General features: G+C 43.8%; 1 protein-coding gene across 1 annotated transcript in view; it reads left to right on the forward strand.

The window, feature by feature from the left end:
• The window catches only part of ZBTB11 (zinc finger and BTB domain containing 11), a 35,199-nt gene extending 15,259 nt beyond the window's left edge, over nt 1-19,940 (forward strand). The window contains exons 5-11 of the mRNA XM_070406056.1: nt 180-359; nt 8,462-8,707; nt 9,859-10,003; nt 11,172-11,289; nt 12,784-12,942; nt 13,047-13,222; nt 18,528-19,940. Coding sequence (XP_070262157.1) covers nt 180-359; nt 8,462-8,707; nt 9,859-10,003; nt 11,172-11,289; nt 12,784-12,942; nt 13,047-13,222; nt 18,528-19,051 — 1,548 coding nt within the window. The 3' untranslated portion in view covers nt 19,052-19,940. The remainder of the gene's footprint in view (nt 1-179; nt 360-8,461; nt 8,708-9,858; nt 10,004-11,171; nt 11,290-12,783; nt 12,943-13,046; nt 13,223-18,527) is intronic.
• The last annotated feature ends 244 nt before the right edge of the window (nt 19,941-20,184 follow it).

Genomic DNA, 20,184 nt, shown 5'->3' on the forward strand with positions numbered 1-20,184 from the left:
TTCTATGGGTAAACTTATGCCTATGGTGAAAATTATGGGGTGAAGGAGGATAAGTACAGGAAAACAGCTTAAACTTTTAAATAACAGTATAACAAGATATATGAATTTGCAATATTTATGATTCATGACTTAAAAATGATTAATATTTACTTAGATTGTGTTTTCTATCCCTTACTTAGGTAGCCCAGAAATTAGTTCAAAGAGGAAAAAAGATGAAACAGCCAAAGAGGGATGCTAAAGAGAATACTGAAGAAGAAGCATCTCATAAATGTGGGGAATGTGGAATGGTTTTTCAGAGAAGATACACGCTTATAATGCACACACTGAAACATGAAAGATCTAGAGATTACAAATGCCCGGTAAGTATCTGGGAAACTAATTGAAGATGGTCTAACGTCATGAAAAGTGGAATCTAACTTATTGCTTCATTATTATTCTGCCATTTGTGTTCTATGTGTTTGTCCCCCTTATATTACTATAAGAGTCATTTTCTGATTTGTACTTGTATTTCCTTGACAAAAAATATATTTAGTGATGTACTCTACTTCCTCCTGATACCAGTGAGACAGTAAAATTATCATTTTTAAAATGTAAGTTCTTGCCCTAGCTGGTTTCGCTCAGTGGATAGAACATTGATCTGTGGACTGAAAGGTTCCGGGTTTGATTCCAGGTTGTGGGCTCGATCCCAATTGGGGGCATGCTGGATGCAGCCAATTAATGATTCTCTCTCATCACTGATGTTTCTATCTCTCCCTTTCCCTTCTTCTCTGAAATCAATAAAAATATATTTAAAGAAAAAAAAAGTTTTCCAGTAGGGCACACAGAGTTGGAAGGAAAAAATAAATAAGCTCAAAGAGAATAGGAGAGGAGACCTTAGCAACTAAATTCTAGACCAGTGATGGCGAACCTTTTGAGCTCGGCGTGTCAGCATTTTGAAAAACCCTAACTTAACTCTGGTGCCGTGTCACATATAGAAATTTTTTGATATTTGCACCCATAGTAAAACAAAGATTTATATTTTTGATATTTAACAAAGAAAAATCAACCAAAAAAATAAGTTCGCGTGTCACCTCTGACACGCGTGTCGTAGTTCTTCATCACTGTTCTAGACTTTGATTCAACAGATTATTTAAAAGGGCTCATTGCCAGGCTTTCAGTGGGGAAAGCTAAGAAGCACTCAAAATTGTATTTTTGATGCGAGTGTGGAAGGACTCAAGTAACACACTTACCTATTGTATTGCAGAACTACCAAACAGCTTAGGAATTAGTATTACTAGCTACCTTAAAAGTAGAAGTGATTCTGGTTGTTAGAAAGTCTTTTTGAGAGGCAATTAAGTCCCCACCACCACTCCCTCAGACAAAAATTCATCCTTTATGTTCAAGAAAAGATAAAATTATAATTACTCTGGGGAACACTGTGTATAGAGAGGGTAAACGTACTATACCCAAAACAAGGAAAAGTAAAAGCTTGCATATTAAATATTAAGATTTTTAAAGTTGTCTTTCTCTAATCAGTTCTCAGCATGTTAACAGTCAGGTATTTAACTTGAAAGCAAAAAGACTTCAGAGATGAGAAATCCAAAGCCCATAAACAAAAGACCTAAAGATACTTCTAACTAAAGCCTGTGGGTGACAACCCACTCCCCCACTTACACAGAAATTCCAGTCGATCTTTTTAACATCTTATTCTGAAATGTGAATGGACACCAGGGATAATCAGACTCATGATAAACATTTCAAGAGGAAAACAACTTTGAGGAATCCAAGACTACGCAGAGAGAAGAAAACTTACACAAATTTAAAAAAAAACCCCGACTTCCAGTGAAGATGGTAGGTAAGTATGTTACTTGAGTCCTTCCACACCCACATCAAAAATAAAGAACAACCATCATTCAGAACCCCCTGAAATCTAGCTGAGTAGAAGTCCTACAACTAGGGATTTAAAGAAGAAGCCACCTCAAGATTGAGAGGAGGGACAGAGATGCAGAACAGGCTGGTCTCACACCCACATGTGGGAGTTTTAAATCAGGAAGGATGGCCTGGCTGGTGTGGCTCGGTTGGGCATCATCCCTGCACCAAGAGGTTTCTGGTTTGAGTCGTCGGCAGGGTACATGCCTGGGTTGTGGGCTTGACCCCTGGTAGGGGGTGTGTAGGAGGTGGCAGATCGATGTTGCTCTCCCATCAATGTTTCTCTCTTCTTCCTTCCTCTCTCTTTAAAAAATCAATAGCCCTAACTGGTTTGGCTCAGGGGATAGAGCGTCGGCCTGCGGACTGAAGGGTCCCAGGTTCGATTCCGGTCAAAGGCATGTACCTTGGTAGCAGGCACATCCCCAGTAGGGGGTGTGCAGGAGGCGGCTGATCAATGTTTCTCTCTCATCGATGTTTCTAACTCTCTATCCCTCTCCCTTCCTCTCTTTGAAAAATCAATAAAACATTTTTTTAAAAAAATCAATAAACTATTCTTTAAAAATAAATAAGTAAAATTGGGAGGGATATCTTGGCTGCAGAGGTCCCCCCTGAGGAGTAAGCGGTCCCAGCCTCAACCAGATACCTAACCCAGGATTCCAGTGCCAGAAAGAGGACTGGCTATAAAAACCGGGGGGGGGGGGTGGGGGTGGGGGGGGGTGGGGGCGGGGCGGGGGGGAGAGTGTGGAAGGCTGCCAGAATCCCAAGCAGTTCCTCTTAAAGAGTCTGAACTCAGACTCACTTTCTCTGAGCTCCAGTGCTGGGGCAGCAGCTTGAAAAGAACCAGGGATATACAGGGAGGAACTTACTTTTCTTTTTTGGCACCAGGATGAGAGTTTTCTGTCAGACAAAAGTATCGGTAGATTAACCCACACCCATAGAGCTGGCAGATAGGCATCATATCTGAGACTCCATCAACCTGGCCCACACTGTTTGCCCTGCCCTGGTGATTCCTTGAGGCTCTCTTCACCCAACCTTCAGGCCCATCCAAGCCATTTCCAGTGGCTTTTCCATACAACTGACCCCTCTTGCCTCCTGCTTCAGACTTTCCTGAAAACTCTCAAGCAGCCTCTACATAGTCCATGCCTCTTGCTAAGTGCCACAGGCCCATCACTAGCTGCAGCCTGCCTTGGTTCACAGTTTGGTCTCTCTTGGGCATCTCCAAGGCCAACACAAGTAGCAGCCACCTGCAGATCTCTCTGTAACTATGCCCCAAGCAGGGCATAGATGATGGTTGACGTAGCACCACAGCCAGTGCATTTGTTGGACAGCTTCAGACCATACCTGATTCTAACCCTACCACCTCTGTGAGAGACACAGTCAAAGGGGGCAACAGTGAGCACCAAAGCCCCACTGAAAGAGGTCCTGCTCTGTAAGGTTGACCTGTGCACAGCAGCTAGTCCTCACAGCCGATTGTCCTGGGGGGTCATTCCCTCCCAGTGATGCCAACAGCAATCAAAGCTCAATTATAATGGGACAGTGCACACAGCCCACAGAGGGGCATACTTAGAGCACCCAACTCGGGTGACTGGAGGATGCTTACTATATAAGGCCATTCTACTAAGTACAGGAGATATAGCAGCTCTACCTAATAAATAGAAACAAACATGGGGAAGCATCCAAAATAAGGAGACAAAGAAACAGGTTCCAAATGAAAATAGGAAAAATCTCCAAAAAAAGAAGTAAATGAAATGGAGGCAGGAAAACTACCAGATGTAGAGTTTTTTGAAAATGGTTATAATGATGCTCAAGGTACTTAGTGAGAACTTGTAAGAACTTAGTAAGAACTTCAACAGCATGAAAAAGGACATAGAAACCATAAAAAGGAAACAGTCAGAAATGAAGGATACATAACTGGAATGAAGAATAATTTACAAGAAATCAATAGTAGGTTAGATTACAATGAGAATCAAATAAGTGATTTGGAACACACGGAAGCAAAAAACACCCAATCGGAACAGCAAAAAGAGAAAAGATTTCAGAAATATGAAGATAGTGTAAGGAACCTCTGGGACAACATCAGGCACATTGACATTTGCATCATGGGGGTGCCAGAAGGAGAAAGAGAACAAGAAATTGAATATCTATTTGAAAAAATAATGATAGAAAACTTCCCTAACCTGGTGAAGGAAATAGACATACAAGTCCAGGAAGTACAGGGAGTCCCAAACAAGATGAACCCAAAGTGGCCCACACCAAGACACATAAGTAAAATGCAAAAAAAGACTAAGAATCTTTTTTTTTGGAGCTAAATTGTTTTTAAATGTTTTTATTGAATATTTTAGAGAGAGAAAGGGAGATGGAGAGAGAAACATCGATGAGAGGGGAACATTGATCAGTTGCTGCCTGCACGTCCCCTACTGGGAATCGAGCCTACACCTGGGTGTGTGATATGATCAGAAATGGAACTGTGGTTCCTGGGTCAATGCTCAACCGCTGAGCCACACCAGGTAGGCCAAAGAGAGAATCTTAAAAGCAGCAAGAGTTCAGCAGTTAGTTACCTACAAGGGAGCTTCCCCATATGCCTGTCAGCAGATTTCTCAGCATAAACATTGCAGGCCAGAAGGGACTGGCAAGAAATAGTCAAAGTGAAGAAAAGCAAGGAATTAAACCAAGATAACCCAGGAAAGCTATCATTTAGAATTGAGGACATATACAGAGCTTCTCAGACAAGAAAAAGCTAAAGGAGTTGATCACCACCAAACTACTATTATATGAAATGTTAAAGGGTCTTCTTTATTTTATTTTTAATATATTTTTTATTTATTTCAGAGAGGAAGGGAGAGATAGAAATATAAATGATGAGAGAGAATCATTGATCGGCTGTCTCCTGCACGCCCCACTAGGGATTGAGCCCACAACCCAGGTGTGTGAACTCCTAGGTTGACACGCAACCACTGAGCCACGCCGGCCAGGCTAAAGGTTTTTTCAAAAGAAGAAGGGGAAAAAAGGTGAAGGGATTTAGAAGTACAAATTGGTAGTTACAGAATATTCATGGAGGTGTAAATTATGTAAGAGATTAGCCAAAGTACATATATGCATAGCCCATGAACACTGACAATAATATGAAGGCCGGGGGCGGGGGGCGCTGGGTGGAGGAAGGAAAATGGGGGACATGTGTAATAGTGCCAACAATAAAGAAAAAAAATGTAAGAAAATGAAATCTTATCACCTCCCAAAAAACAAATTACAAAGTATGACATCAGAAATAAATGAAAAAGTTACATCAATGAAACAATAACCAGATACTATATTTTTTATTTGTTTATTTATTTATTTTTAATCTTCACCTGAGGGTATTTTTCCATTGATTTTTATTTTTTTTTAAATATATTTTATTGATTTTCTACAGAGAGGAAGGGAGAGAGATAGAGAGTTAGAAACATCGATGAGAGAGAAACATCGATCAGCTGCCTCCTGCACACCTCCTATTGGGGATGTGCCTGCAACCAAGGTACGTGCCCTTGACCGGAATCAAACCTGGGACCTTTCAGTCTGCAGGCCGATGCTCTATCCACTGAGCTAAACCAGTTACAGCTCCATTGACTTTTAAAGAGAGTGGAAGAGAAAAAGACAGAAAATATCGATGTGAGAGAAACACATCGATTGGTTGCCTCCTGCACATACCCCAACCAGGGCCCAGACTGGGGAGGAGCCTGCAACCGAGGTACATGCCCTTGACTAGAATCAAACTCAGGACTCTTTGGTCTGCAGGCCGACACTCTATCCACTGAGCAAAACCAGCTTGGGCCACACACTATATTTTTAAAAGGGCACATTAAGAGAATGAGAGAGCTTATTAGGAATAAATATATAATAAATATAAAAATCTCAGAAAAGTTGGGAAATAGAATTTACTAAATCTCTCAGAAAATAATGCAAAAAGACAAGTTAGAAAATGGGAGTGAGAAACATTTAGGGGATTGGTCTAAGATATATAGTATCCACATAATTTCAAAAAAAGAACATGAAGAAAAGGAAATCATTGGTGCAATAAAGAAAAATTTCAGAGCTTAAGTATAGAAGTTTTCTTGTTAAAGGATAGGTTGAATGCCCAGAGTCATAGATGAAAATAAACCTATATCAATATTCTATATAATAAAACCTTAATATGCAAATTGACCAAACTACAGAAGGATCGGCAGAACAACCAGTTGCTGTGATGTGCACTGACCACCAGGGGGCAGACACTCAATGCAGGAGCTGCCCCATACTGAGAGGGAGGCGACTGGTGGTGGCAATTGGGGGGCAGACCTGGACAGCCGGCAGCGCCAGGCCACCAGCCAAGGCAGGTGCCAGCGTGGCCCTCCGATCACCCCACCCACCGGTCATCCCACAGATGGCCCTCGATTGTGAGAGAGATGTCCAACTGCTGGTTTAGGCCTGACATCCCCCGAGGGGTCCTGGATTACAGGAGGACACAGGCCGGGCTGAGGGACTCCCTCCACCCCAGTGCACAAATTTACACAAATTTCATGTACCAGTCCTCTAGTATATTATAAAATTTCATAATTGCCCAGTTGGTATGGCTCAGTGGTTGAGCATCAACCTATTAGCTAGGACAGTAGTCGGCAAACTGCAGCTTGGCAAACCACGGCTCGCGAGCCACATGTGGCTCTTTGGCCCCTTGAGTGTGGCTCTTCCACAAAATACCGACTTCTGCACATGGGCCACGAAGTTTCAGTCGCACTGTACGTGCACGCCCGCACGTGGTATTTTGTGCAGCCAAAGTGGGGAGACAAAGAAACATGTCCCAAATGAAAGAACAGGAGAACTCTCCAGAAAAAGAGCTAAATGAAATGGACGCAAGCAATTTATCATATATAAGGATGTAGAGAATAGAGAAATTATTTCTAACTTGGAATCTATAGCCAGTCAAACCATCAGTTATTTCTGATGGTAGAATAGGACATTTCCAGACATTTTACCTCCCAAACTCCCTTTCTCAGGAAGCTGTTGACAGAGGTGTTCCACTAAAATGAGCAAGACATGGGAAACGAGGTCCAGTTCTAGAGTCCAAGTGCAGGAAACGGGGCATAGTGCTTTGATAGATAGAGATCGCCGATAAGATGATGTGTTTGTTCATCCTCACCGGAGGATATTTTTTCCATTGGTTTTGTTTGTTTTGAGAGAGAGTGGCAGAGAGGGCGGAGGGGGAGCGACAGAAAGAGAAACATAAATTGGTTGCCTGCTGCATGCACCCCCACCGGGAAAAGGTATCAGCCTACAACCGAAGTATGAAGTACGTGCCCTTAACCAGAATCGAATATTCAACCCTTTAGTCGCAGACCAATGCTCCAACCCTTGAGCCAAACCAGCTAGGGCTAAATATTTAGTTTGTTTGTTTTTTTGTTAATTCAAGATGATATGTTTTAAATCTCCTCTCAGTAGACATTTGGGGAAAGAGTTTAATGATGAATTAGCAGTAAATACAGAGCAGTAAGCAAAACAGAAAACAAAAAGGAAGGAGAATCATAGTGTACTATATGGTCCAGGTGTAATAACATTTACACCATCCAAATGTAAACACTGAATTAGATCTAATAAAAATTATAATATTGAGAGAGTAGGATAATGTGAAGGATTTGCATATGTGTAGAGAGTGGGGGTAAGGGAGAGTGTCATCGTCTGTTATTCCTGTTACTTGGAGTTATAAAGATAAGCATCATGAGAGAGTAAACAAACAAAAAACAAGTGAAAGAGGTAGTGGATCAAGAGACGAGTTTTATTTATTTTTTTAGCAATAAGTTTTGTAACCCTGGCCAGTTTGGCTCAGTGGATGGAACATCAGCCTGCAGGCTGAGGGGCCCTGGATCCAGTTCCGGTCAGAGGCACATGCCCGGGTTGTGGGCTCAGTTCCCAGTGTGGGGCGTGCAGGAGGCAGCCAATCAATGATTCCTCTCATCATTGATATTTCTATCTCTCTCCACCTCTCTCTTTCTCTCTGAAATCAATAAAAATATATTTTAAAAAAACAATGCTTAGAAAAATAAGTTTTGTAAATGATGGGAATATGTAACTTTGATTTCATGAATCCCCAGTAACTACTGGATAATATCCAACGACCATCACAGTTTTATTTTTCTATTTTTTCAAACCCCTATTTTTGCTCTACCTAACAACTATTAATACTCCTATAATGATAGCATTCTTCAGTCTCTGTCTCTGTCCTATAATTTCTTCAAAACAGACCTATCCGCCTCAGTGAGGCCTTTCTTTATTGTTCAGATTACTCCTTCTTAAATATTTTACCTTTATTTACATATAAATCCTGTTTCTGTGGCTGGATTATAAACCTCTCCAGAGTAGAAGCTGGGCCTTACCCTTTGCATCTTTATAATCTGGTACCTAGCATATTGTCTTTTACATAGTCTATGTGTTTGTTGATTTATGTAATTGTAACATAGAAATGGGAAGTTGACATATGAGTCAAGTTTCACTTAACATTTGTAATGAAATTACATTTAGACAGAATTTTGTTTACTTTTTCTTTTAGCTGTGTAAAAAACAGTTTCAGTACAGTGCCTCCTTGAGAGCACACCTTATTCGACATACCAGAAAAGTTGCACCCTCTTCATCATCTTCCAATTTCACATCTAATGAGGCATCAGGAACATCGTCTGAGAAGGGCAGAACCAAACGAGAATTTATATGTTCCATATGTGGAAGGACATTACCTAAATTATATTCTCTTCGAATACATATGTTAAAGCACACTGGTGTAAAGCCACATGCATGCCAGGTAAAGCCATAACATTTATTTTTGTTATGTAAAGAAGATTGGAATTTAAGTGGTGATAAGACTGGTTGATTCTGGAGTCACCCTTACTCTTAAAAAATGTCACAAGGAATTCTATGACTTTTTTAGTTTGTTGTCTAGGTTAAGGGTGATTCCTAATTGTGTTCTTTAATTTGTTGTTTAACTTATTGTAATTTGAAATGAATCTATTTAGGATGTTCATGGAATTCCTTAAGATTCAGGGGATGTATTGGGTGAGAATCATCATCCCAGTCATCCCTTAACCTTCAGCAGGACTAATCTGGACTCAAAAGGAACCCAGGGTTTAGACAAATCTTAGCAAAATCCTGTGTGCGCTATGTATCCGCTAGTGTTGAGGAGGACTGAGGGTACAAATGTCAAAATATGACTCCTAAGTAAATAATTCTGTGATTAGCCAACTTTAGACTATTCTCTCTCTCTCTCGTTTTTTTGTTTTAGCTTTTTATTATATGAGAATACAATACAAGAGAATAAAAGAGGTCCTATGTACCCTTCATCCAGATTCAATAGTTATCAACATAGGGTCAATTGTCAAACTAAGTATTAATTTGGCCTCTGGTCTTCTAGTATAGCACTATCAAAATGTGTGGTCTATGGAAGATAACTACAGAAATGAGAATAAGCTTTTAAAAACTGTTATGGCAATTTGACATTGTTGTGACATTTTTATTGTATTTAACAAAATCTCTTCCCCAGTGGATTGCGGTGGCCTGGGAGAGGGGAGGAGAGACTAGTTCTTCATCACAGAGTTTGAGAAGCACTGTTCTAGTTGGTGTAGCAGGAAATTAGTATATATATATTTTATTGAGCTCCCATATCTCTTTTAATATAGCTTATATACTGTTTAGTCTCTCAAGGACAGCATAAGGTTTTTTGTACTGCTTTGAGCTCTGCCAGTGATCACATGGGTATAAGAAAAATAGCAACATTTCGGAATCAGAAGATCAACCAGCTAATATCTTTGGCATTTGTTTCAACTTTCACTTTGTTATTTTGTTTAAAATTTAAATTTTTAATTTAAAGTGGCATACAGGTTTCTCTGTCTTCATTCTTCAGAAACAGCTTCTATCTGCGTTTCTGTTTTACTGTTTTAAATATCTGTGCTGTCTTAGGTCTGTGGAAAGACTTTCATCTACAAGCATGGTCTAAAATTACACCAGAGTCTCCATCAATCACAAAAGCAGTTCCAGTGTGAACTATGTGTTAAGTCATTTGTTACCAAACGGAGTCTTCAAGAACATATGAGTATTCACACAGGTAATGAGGAATTTATATTGACATAATTCCTGAGTGGGGCAAAAGTAGGTTTATAATTGTGAGGATGGGGAAGAGTTTATTCTTGTATTATTATTTATTAATTACTATATTATTTTCCATAGGAACAACTGTAAACCTACTTTAAACCTACTCTGTGCATATTATATACTACTAGTTTACTGTTATATTGATTATGCTGTGATTATTTCAGAAATTATATTGATATACTGATGGCTATATGTGTGCAGTGTTTCATTAATGAGAGTATAGCTAAAAGATCTTCTTAAATCTAGCTTTAGAGCTATCTTTTTTTTTTCCTCTTTTATTTATTTATTTTTTATTCTTTTTAAAAAAATATTGTAATAAGTATTACAAAGGGTATTACATGTGTCCTTCCCCCCGCCCCCCGCCCTAGAGCTATCTTATTTGTGTAAAAATATTCATTGTTTCCCTCAGTATAGAAAAATGCATACTGAATATTAAATCATGTGTAATTTATTTACTTTTTAAATATATTTTTATTGATTTCAGAGAGGAAGGGAGAAAGAGAGAGAGATAGAGACATCAATGATGAGAGAGAATCATTGATCTCTCTGCACACCCCACTTTGGGGATTGAGCCAGCAACCTGGGCATGTGCCCTGATCAGGAATCGAACCATGACCTCCTGGTTCATAGGTTGATGCTCAACCACTGAGCTACACCAGCCGGACAAATCATGTGTAATTTAGATGGAGGCACCTAAAGAAATGGACATGCTTTTAAAAAGTTACGCAGTAGGCAGATGTAACTGTCAACATGCTATGTGTCTTATAATTTCATTAGAATTTTTATTTTACAAATGCTTATTTTCAAATGCTCAAAGCAGTTATGTGGAAATGGCTGATAAAGGGTAGATATCTCCTCTAGAACTTGTGTTCAACTCTTACTATTACATTCCAGATGACTATGAAGTGTAGCACATTCTTGGGCTAGCAGTAGCTTTGCTAGCACTGTAGTTGAGAGGAAATAGGGATTTTTATGTGGTTTGTTGTTATTCTTAGAAGGTGGCTGCCAAATGTTTTATCTTCCGTGTCCCTTAGATAAAATAACCTCTGAAATATGAAATAAGATATTCTATTGGAAGAGCACATGATTGTTGGATTTGTGACATGGTTTTATTTTTATAGGAGAGTCCAAGTACCATTGCTCAGTTTGTGGAAAGTCTTTTCACAGGGGCTCTGGACTCAGCAAGCACCAAAAGAAGCACCAGCCAAAGCCTGAGGTTCGAGGCTATCACTGTACTCAGTAAGTGTTTAATGGGTGAACCATTCAATTAATTTCCTTATGTTTGTGCTAGGTTTGTTTGAAAGTTGTTTTCAGAAAAAAATATTTGAGGTTGCTGTAGTTGATAACCACCTGCATTGTATAGTTGAAATTTGCTAAGAGAGTAGAACTTACACACACACACACGTATCCAAGGGGCTAGGTGTGCTAATTAACTAGATGGAGGGAATCCTTTCACAATGTAGTATACATATATCAAATTATCATCATGTACACTTTAAATATCTTTAAATTTTTTTGTCAATTATACCTCAATAAAGCTGGAGAAAAAAGAAAATATTTCAAAATAATATTAAACTGTTATATGTTTCTTCTTGATTTTAATCCCTTTTTTGCCTAGATATTTCTACTTATTATTTTTAAAAGTTTTATTTAGATATAAATCACATACCATGCAAATCCCCGTTTAAGATGATTTAGGCTGCCCACCTGGCCCGACTATGCTTATGGGGGTCACTGCTGCCGCAGCCCTGGAGCCAGAGGTCCAGGGGACCTGCCCCCCAGTCAGGGCCCCTCCTGCCCATCCCGTGTCCAAGCTGGACCATAGGCACCTGGGTACTCCAGAAGGCACATGCGACAGCCTTCCTCTCCTGGTTTCTAAATGGCCTCCTGGCATCGAGCTTAGGGGTCATCTCCTTCATGCAGAGTGGCATGGGTTGCAAAGCTGCCTCTGGCTTCTTCCTGCTGGGCTGTCTGTGGGTGGGGGTGTAACCACAGGCGTGGGCACCGATCTGGCCCCTCCTGCACACCCCTTACTAGGGATCAAGCCCACAACCCGGGCGTGTGCCCTGACCAGGAATTGAACTGTGATATCCTGGTTTATGGGCTGATGCTCAACCACTGAACCACACCAGCTGGCCAGCATTCCACTTCCTAATGACAGAATGCCTTCAGCACTCAGCCAGGCAGTTCACAGCTGTGTCTTGGCTTGCTGTTCCCGTTCGTGCAGTCCACCAGAGGTGAGAGCTTAGGGCCTTTTCAGGTCTTTCCTGAGTGTGTGCACAGCCCTGAGAAAGTGTGTGGACTTCTAGATTCCCAGGAATACATGAGAGTTTTTCAAAGCCCCTATTCCCCAAAGCATTTTTCCTCCAGTTGACAGGCTGAGTCAGTTGCTCCATCCTTATCGTTAATGTGAGGGCTACTCCCAACACATGGAGAGAGAATGGGAGATGGTAAAGGAGGAGAGCAGGGACTGAGGAGGAGACAAAAAGTCTATGTCCTCTCTAGTAACCTTTGGGAGGTCTGCATGATTCTTTCTAAAAAGTTTCTAGGTAGGGCCAAAAGAACTTAACATCCTGCAGCCTTATTACAGGGTTAGAGTACTAGTGAACTCTTTTGTCTTAAATTGGGATCATTTTGTGGAGTTCTAGAAACCCAAGAATATACTAAATTCTTGGAAGCTTGTTTTAAAAGAATAATATGATGATCCAATTGGGTGGTTGAATTTTATTGCAGATGTGAAAAAAGTTTCTTTGAAGCTAGAGATCTTCGTCAGCACATGAACAAACATCTTGGTGTGAAGCCATTCCAGTGCCAATATTGTGATAAGTGCTATAGTTGGAAGAAAGATTGGTATTCCCATGTGAAGTCTCATTCTGTCACTGAACCTTACAGGTGAGTAAATCTGAGGAGGATCCGAAATAAATATAGTTGTTTTTTTCTATACTTGGATTAATTCTTATGGATGCTGATGCTTTTAATTTTTCCCCCCATTTTAGATGTAATATATGTGGCAAAGAATTTTATGAAAAAGCATTGTTCAGAAGGCATGTAAAGAAAGCTACCCATGGGAAAAAAGGAAGAGCAAAGCAAAACCTAGAACGGGTGTGTGAAAGATGTGGAAGAAAATTCACTCAACTGAGAGAGTATAGGAGACACATGAACAATCATGAAGGTAACTATATAGCTATATAATATAGGTAAATATATAGAGAATAAAAGACAATCCAATACTGATCCTCCTTTTATCAACCCTCTTGTTTATTACCTCACCTTCCTTGATAAGAGATGTATTCCATATCATAGAAGTTTTTTTCAACTGATAGAGGTGATTCTGAACCTGAGTATCTAACATAGCTTAATATTCTCTATCAACATTTTCATGGACTACTTGGAGCCTGTTTTATTTTCTTTCTTTATTTATTTTATTTTATTTTTTAAAAAATATATATTTTATTGATTTTTTTTTTTTTTTTTTTTTTTAATAATTTTTATTTCTTAAAGTATTACAAAGAGTATTACATATGTCTCCTATTTCCCCCCCATGACATTCCCCCGGCCCCTACCCCCCGCCCCCCCCGCCCCGTGTCTTGTGTCCATTGGTTAATCTTATATGCATGCATATAAGTCCTTCAGTTGGTCTCTTAATCCCCCCGCAACCCTCCCCAGGCTCCCCATTGTAGTTTAACCTTCTGTTCAATGTTGCTCTGCTTCTGTATCTACACCTGTTCATCAGTCCATACTGGTCCCCTTTATTTGTCCCAACCTCACTGGAGTAGTCTCAACCTCACCAGGGCCGTCTGAGCCTCACCAGGGCCGTTTCAACCTGACCGGGGTTGTCCCTACCACACCGGGGCCGTTTCGACCTGACTGGGGTCGTCCCTACCTCACGGGGGCCGTTTCAACCTGACCGGGGTTGTCCCTACCACGCCGGGGCCGTTTCGACCTGACTGGGGTCGTCCCTACCTCACGGGGGGCCGTTTCAACCTCACCGGGGTCGTCCCTACCTCACGGGGGCCGTTTCAACCTGACCGGGGTTGTCCCTACCACGCTGGGGCCGTTTCGACCTGACTGGGGTCGTCCCTACCTCACGGGGGCTGTTTCAACCTCACCGGGGTCGTCCCTACCTCACGGGGGCCGTTTCAACCTGACCGGGGTTGTCCCTACCACGCCGGGGCCGTTTCGACCTGACTGGGGTCGTCCCTACCTCACGGGGGCCGTTTCAACCTCACCGGGGTTGTCCCTACCACACCGGGGCTGTTTCAACCTGACCGGAGTTGTCCCTACCACACCGGGGCCGTTTCGACCTGACTGGGGTCGTCCCTACCTCACGGGGGCCGTTTCAACCTGACCGGGGTTGTCCCTACCACGCCGGGGCCGTTTCGACCTGACTGGGGTCGTCCCTACCTCACGGGGGCCGTTTCAACCTCACCGGGGTCGTCCCTACCTCACGGGGGCCGTTTCAACCTGACCGGGGTTGTCCCTACCACGCCGGGGCCGTTTCGACCTGACTGGGGTCGTCCCTACCTCACGGGGGCTGTTTCAACCTCACCGGGGTCGTCCCTACCTCACGGGGGCCGTTTCAACCTGACCGGGGTTGTCCCTACCACGCCGGGGCCGTTTCGACCTGACTGGGGTCGTCCCTACCTCACGGGGGCCGTTTCAACCTCATCGGGGTTGTCCCTACCACACCGGGGCTGTTTCAACCTGACCGGAGTTGTCCCTACCACACCGGGGCCGTTTCGACCTCACCGGGGTCGTCCCTACCTCACGGGGGCTGTTTCAACCTCACCGGGGTCGTCCCTACCACACCGGGGCCGTTTCGACCTGACTGGGGTCGTCCCTACCTCACGGGGGCCGTTTCAACCTCACCGGGGTCGTCCCTACCTCACGGGGGCCGTTTTGACCTGACCGGGGTTGTCCCTACCACGCCGGGGCCGTTTCGACCTGACTGGGGTCGTCCCTACCTCACGGGGGCTGTTTCAACCTCACCGGGGTCGTCCCTACCACACCGGGGCCGTTTCGACCTGACTGGGGTCGTCCCGACCTCACGGGGGCTGTTTCAACCTCACCGGGGTCGTCCCTACCACACCGGGGCCGTTTCAACCTGACCGGGGTTGTCCCTACCACGCCGGGGCCGTTTCGACCTGACTGGGGTCGTCCCTACCTCACGGGGGCCGTTTCAACCTCACCGGGGTCGTCCCTACCTCACGGGGGCCGTTTCAACCTGACCGGGGTTGTCCCTACCACGCCAGGGCCGTTTTGACCTGACTGGGGTCGTCCCTACCTCACGGGGGCTGTTTCAACCTCACCGGGGTCGTCCCTACCACACCGGGGCCGTTTCGACCTGACTGGGGTCGTCCCTACCTCACGGGGGCTGTTTCAACCTCACCGGGGTCGTCCCTACCACACCGGGGCCGTTTCGACCTGACTGGGGTCGTCCCTACCTCACGGGGGCCGTTTCAACCTCACCGGGGTTGTCCCTACCACACCGGGGCTGTTTCGACCTGACTGGGGTCATCCCTACCTCACGGGGGCTGTTTCAACCTCGCCGGGGTCGTCCCTACCACACCGGGGCCGTTTCGACCTGACCGGGGTCGTCCCTACCACACCGGGACCGTTTCAACCTCACGGGGGCCATCCCAGCCTTACCGGGGAAACAGGAAGTTTGGCCCTCTGTCCCCTGCCGGCGGCTCCCCACTCGACAAAATCTCCAGGCATTCCTGGTGGTTGCACATCCAGCGCTCCTGCCCTCCACCAAGTGCACAGACTGCCTGTCTGCTGTCCCGCAGCGCCCCACCAGAGACTGGGACCAGTGGGCATGTTTGTGCGCTTGCTGGTACAGCAGTTCCACAGTGCCGGACGAATCAGGCCCAGCCCTGGCCGGCCCCGGACCCGACTCTGCCCCCCGATTGCGTCCCTCCCAGATGCAAGGAGCTGAAATCTGCAGCCTGCTGGGATGGGCTCTGTACTTGGTGCTTCAGCACATCCTACTCAGTCTCTATGCGCTTCTTTCTATGCAAGGAGTTGAAATCTGCAGTTTGTTGGGTTGGGCTCTGTACTTGGTGTCACATCCTACTCAGTCTCAATGTTCTTTCTCTCCTTCCAGTTGTAGAGCTTCCACTGGGCCAAGTTTCCCATGGTTCTGTATGATAGGTGTTTGTCTGATATTTGGTAGTTTCGATGTTGTTGTGCGAGGTAGCACGCACAGGTCTCTTCCTTATGCCGCCATCCTGGTTCTCCTGGGGCTGCTTCTTGAGTGTGTCTCTCATGGCTGCGAGCAGTTGAAGTCTGCAATTTGTTGGGATAGGCTGCAAAAGCGCAGGTGGGTCTTTTTGTGCACCTGGCACAGCTTGGATGGGGATGTAAATTGATTAAGGCTGAGACTCAGGGAGTCGCCATGGCGGAGCAAATAGCACTGGCTGAGTCTCCGTGGCCCCTTGACTCTCTGCCAGGGCTTTGTGTCCCCCAGTGCCGGCGAGCAGCTGTGCAACAGAGTCTCCCTCGCTTTCTGATGGCTGCAAGGCCGTGCTGCCTCTCCCCGTAGGGTCTGGTGCTTCATGATCCCGCCTGAACCAGCTCAGTGGATTTGAAAGTTTGCCGAAGAAAAGGCGCTTCTACTTGTGGGTCTGGCACAGCCCAGATGGGAATGTAAATTGCGTAGGGCGGGATCACAGGGAGTCGCCGGGGCGGAGACTCAGTGGCCCCTTGCCTATCCAGGACACCAGGACTTTGCGTCCCCCAGTGCCGGCGAGCAGCCGAGCGCCAGAGCCTCCCTCGCTTCCTGACCGCTGGAAGGCCGTGCCGTCTCTCGCCTTGTGGCCTGGGGCCTCAGAGACCCGCCCGAACCAGCTCAGTGGATTTGAGAGTTTGTAAAAGCACAGTCATTCCCTCTTGTGCCTCTGGCACAGCCCTGAGGGTAGGGCGGGGTCACAGGGAGTCACCAGCATGGATGAAATAGCGATGGCGGCGTCTCCGCGCCCCTCGCCTCCCCGGGACACCAGGATTTCTTGTCCCTCGGTGCCGGCGAGCAGCCGCGTATCAGAGCTTCCCTCGCTCTCCGACCACTGCAAGGCCGTGGCCGCCTCTCCCTGTGGGATCTGGGGCCTCAGAGACCCGCCCCGAGCGAGCCCAGAGGATTCGAGGGTTCGTAAAAAACCGAGAATCCATTTGCAGCCCGCGTGGCGTGTGACTGCGTCGTACCTCTGGTTTTGGTGCCTCCGTAGCTCCCACTCAGTCTCACTGCGCTTCTTTCTTTTCCTCCAGTTGTAGATCTCCCACTGGGCCATCTTCCCCATGGTTCTGAGTGGCGGTTGTTTACTTCATAGTTGATAGTTTCAATGATGCTGTGGGAGAGCAGCACACACAGGTCCGCTCCCTACGCCGCCATCTTGGTTCCCCTATTTTATTGATTTTTTTAAAAAATATATTTCTTTATTGACTTCAGAGAGGAAGGGAGAAGGAGAGAGAGATAGAAACATCAATGATGAGAGAGTATCATTGATTGGCTGCCCCCTGCACACCCCTCACCGGGGAACGAGCCCGCAACCCAGGCATACGCCCTTGGCTGGAATCGAACCCGGGACCCCCCAGTCCGCAGGCCGACGCTCTATCCACTGAGCCAAGCCAGCCAGGGCTATTTTATTGATTTTTTACAGAGAGGAAGGGAGAGGGATAGAGAGTTAGAAACATCGATCAGCTGCCTCCTGCACACTCCCCACTGGGTATGTGCCCGCAACCAAGGTACTTGCCCTTGACCGGAATCGAACCTGGGACCGTTGAGTCCGCAGGCCGATGCTCTATCCGCTGAGCCAAACCAGTTAGGGCTCTTTTCTTTTTTTAAATATAGAAGCATCAATGGTGAGAGAAAATCATTGATTGGCTGCCTCCTGCACCCACAACCCGGGCATGTCCCCTCCTGGTTCATAGGTCGATGCTCAACCACTGAGCCATGCCTCTGTTTTCTTATTCTAGGATTATAGCATTGCTGTGAAGGTCAAGTGAGACCTTGCACAGAAACTCAGAATTGCCTCTCAGTAACTTCTATCCATGTGCACTTCTTAGATTATTTTACAGAATCTCGTTTATTCTAAGGTAAACCATTAGGTCCTAAATTAAAAATTGCCACCCTAACCGGTTTGGCTAAGTGGATAGAGCATCAGCCTGCAGACTCAAGGGTCCCAGGTTCGATTCCGGTCAAGGGCATGTACCTTGGTTGCGGGCACATCCCCAGTAGGGAGTGTGCAGGAGGCAGCTGATCGATGTTTCTCTCATTGATGTTTCTAGCTCTCTATCCCTCTCCCTTCCTCTCTGTAAAATATCAATAAAATATATTTTTTTAAATATTGCCATAGTTAAGATAGAAAGACTTATGGACTACTGTATTTTAATAAAAGCATTATTTATCGGGCAACTTTAATATATTTTGGTACTTGCACACTTCACCACACACACTCATCTCTTCTCTTTTTTTTAAATAGGAGTTAAGCCATTTGAGTGCTTAACATGTGGAGTAGCTTGGGCTGATGCCCGATCTCTAAAACGCCATGTCAGAACACATACTGGTGAACGGCCCTATGTTTGCCCTGTGTGCAGCGAAGCCTACATAGATGCTCGGACACTTCGAAAACATATGACTAAATTCCACAGAGATTATGTGCCTTGCAAAATTATGCTGGAAAAAGATACCCTTCAGTTTCATAACCAAGGAACTCAAGTGGAGCATGCTGTTAGCATCGTAACAGCAGACATTCATGAACAGGAAAGCAGCGATCCTCAAGAACTTGAGACTGTGGTAGTGACAGGAGAAACTGTGGAAGCTCTTGAAGCTGTTGCAGCTACTGAAGAGTATCCATCTGTATCTACACTCTCTGACCAAAGTATTATGCAGGTGGTTAATTATGTGTTGGCACAACAGCAAGGACAGAAGTTATCTGAAGTTGCAGAAGCTATTCAAACTGTTGAAGTAGAGGTGGCACATATTTCAGAAGCAGAAGGAATATAGTAATGGAAATTTTAAAAAGTGACATCTCATGTATACTGAACTCAGAACATTTGTTTACAATACTATGTGACTCTCTACCTAGACTTTGTATGTGAAGATTCTGGGCTGTTTGATGATGTTTTAACATTTCTGATTGGTTTGTCCAGCTAAAGTCCATTTACTGTAAAGAAACTGAAAATATCTGTTTGATGGCAGTGGTTTATCATGGTATACTTTTTATGAATTAATGTGTGTAAAGGATTATAGTTAATGAAAAACTGTACAGTTTCATTTGCATTTTGACATTATTATATACTTTGAGTTTAAAAGGCTGCACCAGTAAGCTTTTCTTCTCTTTTGTTCTCAAAATATAGAAGACTTGTGATTTCATTTGCCTTTTTATAGATTTAAAATTCTAATATAAAGCATTTTAGTCAGATGAATAGGTATATTACATTTTTTAAATGCTTCAAATCTGTGATTCTTGATTTACTATTTATTTTAAGCCCTTATAAGTCAGGGATTCTTTATTTTATTTAAAGCACTTAATGAGTTACATATTGTAATCAAGTTTGCACAGTATACTTATCTATATGGGGCACCTTTAAATGAATAGCTAATTTTAAATATGCCATTAAAATGCATGAAATGCCTATTAAAGCCTTACTATACTCTCTCTTCAAGGCAAGTAAAAGACCATAAAACAAAGAATACTGTTATTAAGCTCTGTTGATAAAAACATTTCTCCTGGATAACAATACATGGGCGGGGGTGGGGTGTGGAAAAAACTAATTCTTTTGCTGAAAAATGAACAAGTTAAAACTAGGTTTGGTTTGTTTGCAGCTTTTGTATCATGTTCTCTTTTGTTTGTTGTTTTCTTCCCCTCCCCTTTTTTTTTTTTTTTTTTTTTTTGTATCATGTTTAATTGTTCAATTTTGTTGAAAAACTGCAATTTAGAAATAGGATTACAATGTGGGCATCTATGGTGGTCCTGTTGATATATAATTAATTGTACAATAACTTCAGAATATTGAAAAGTCTTCAATTCCGTTCTCATTATAGTATACTACTTAAAGTAATTATGGTCCACCAAATTTTTGAAAGTATATTATTATAAAAAGTTACCTGAGATTTAAATTAATTTGTGTTTTTGA

Source organism: Myotis yumanensis, unplaced genomic scaffold, assembly GCF_028538775.1.
Source record: "Myotis yumanensis isolate MYYU_CA2020_CCGP unplaced genomic scaffold, mMyoYum1.0.hap1 SCAF_2, whole genome shotgun sequence".
Taxonomy (NCBI): domain Eukaryota; kingdom Metazoa; phylum Chordata; class Mammalia; order Chiroptera; family Vespertilionidae; genus Myotis; species Myotis yumanensis.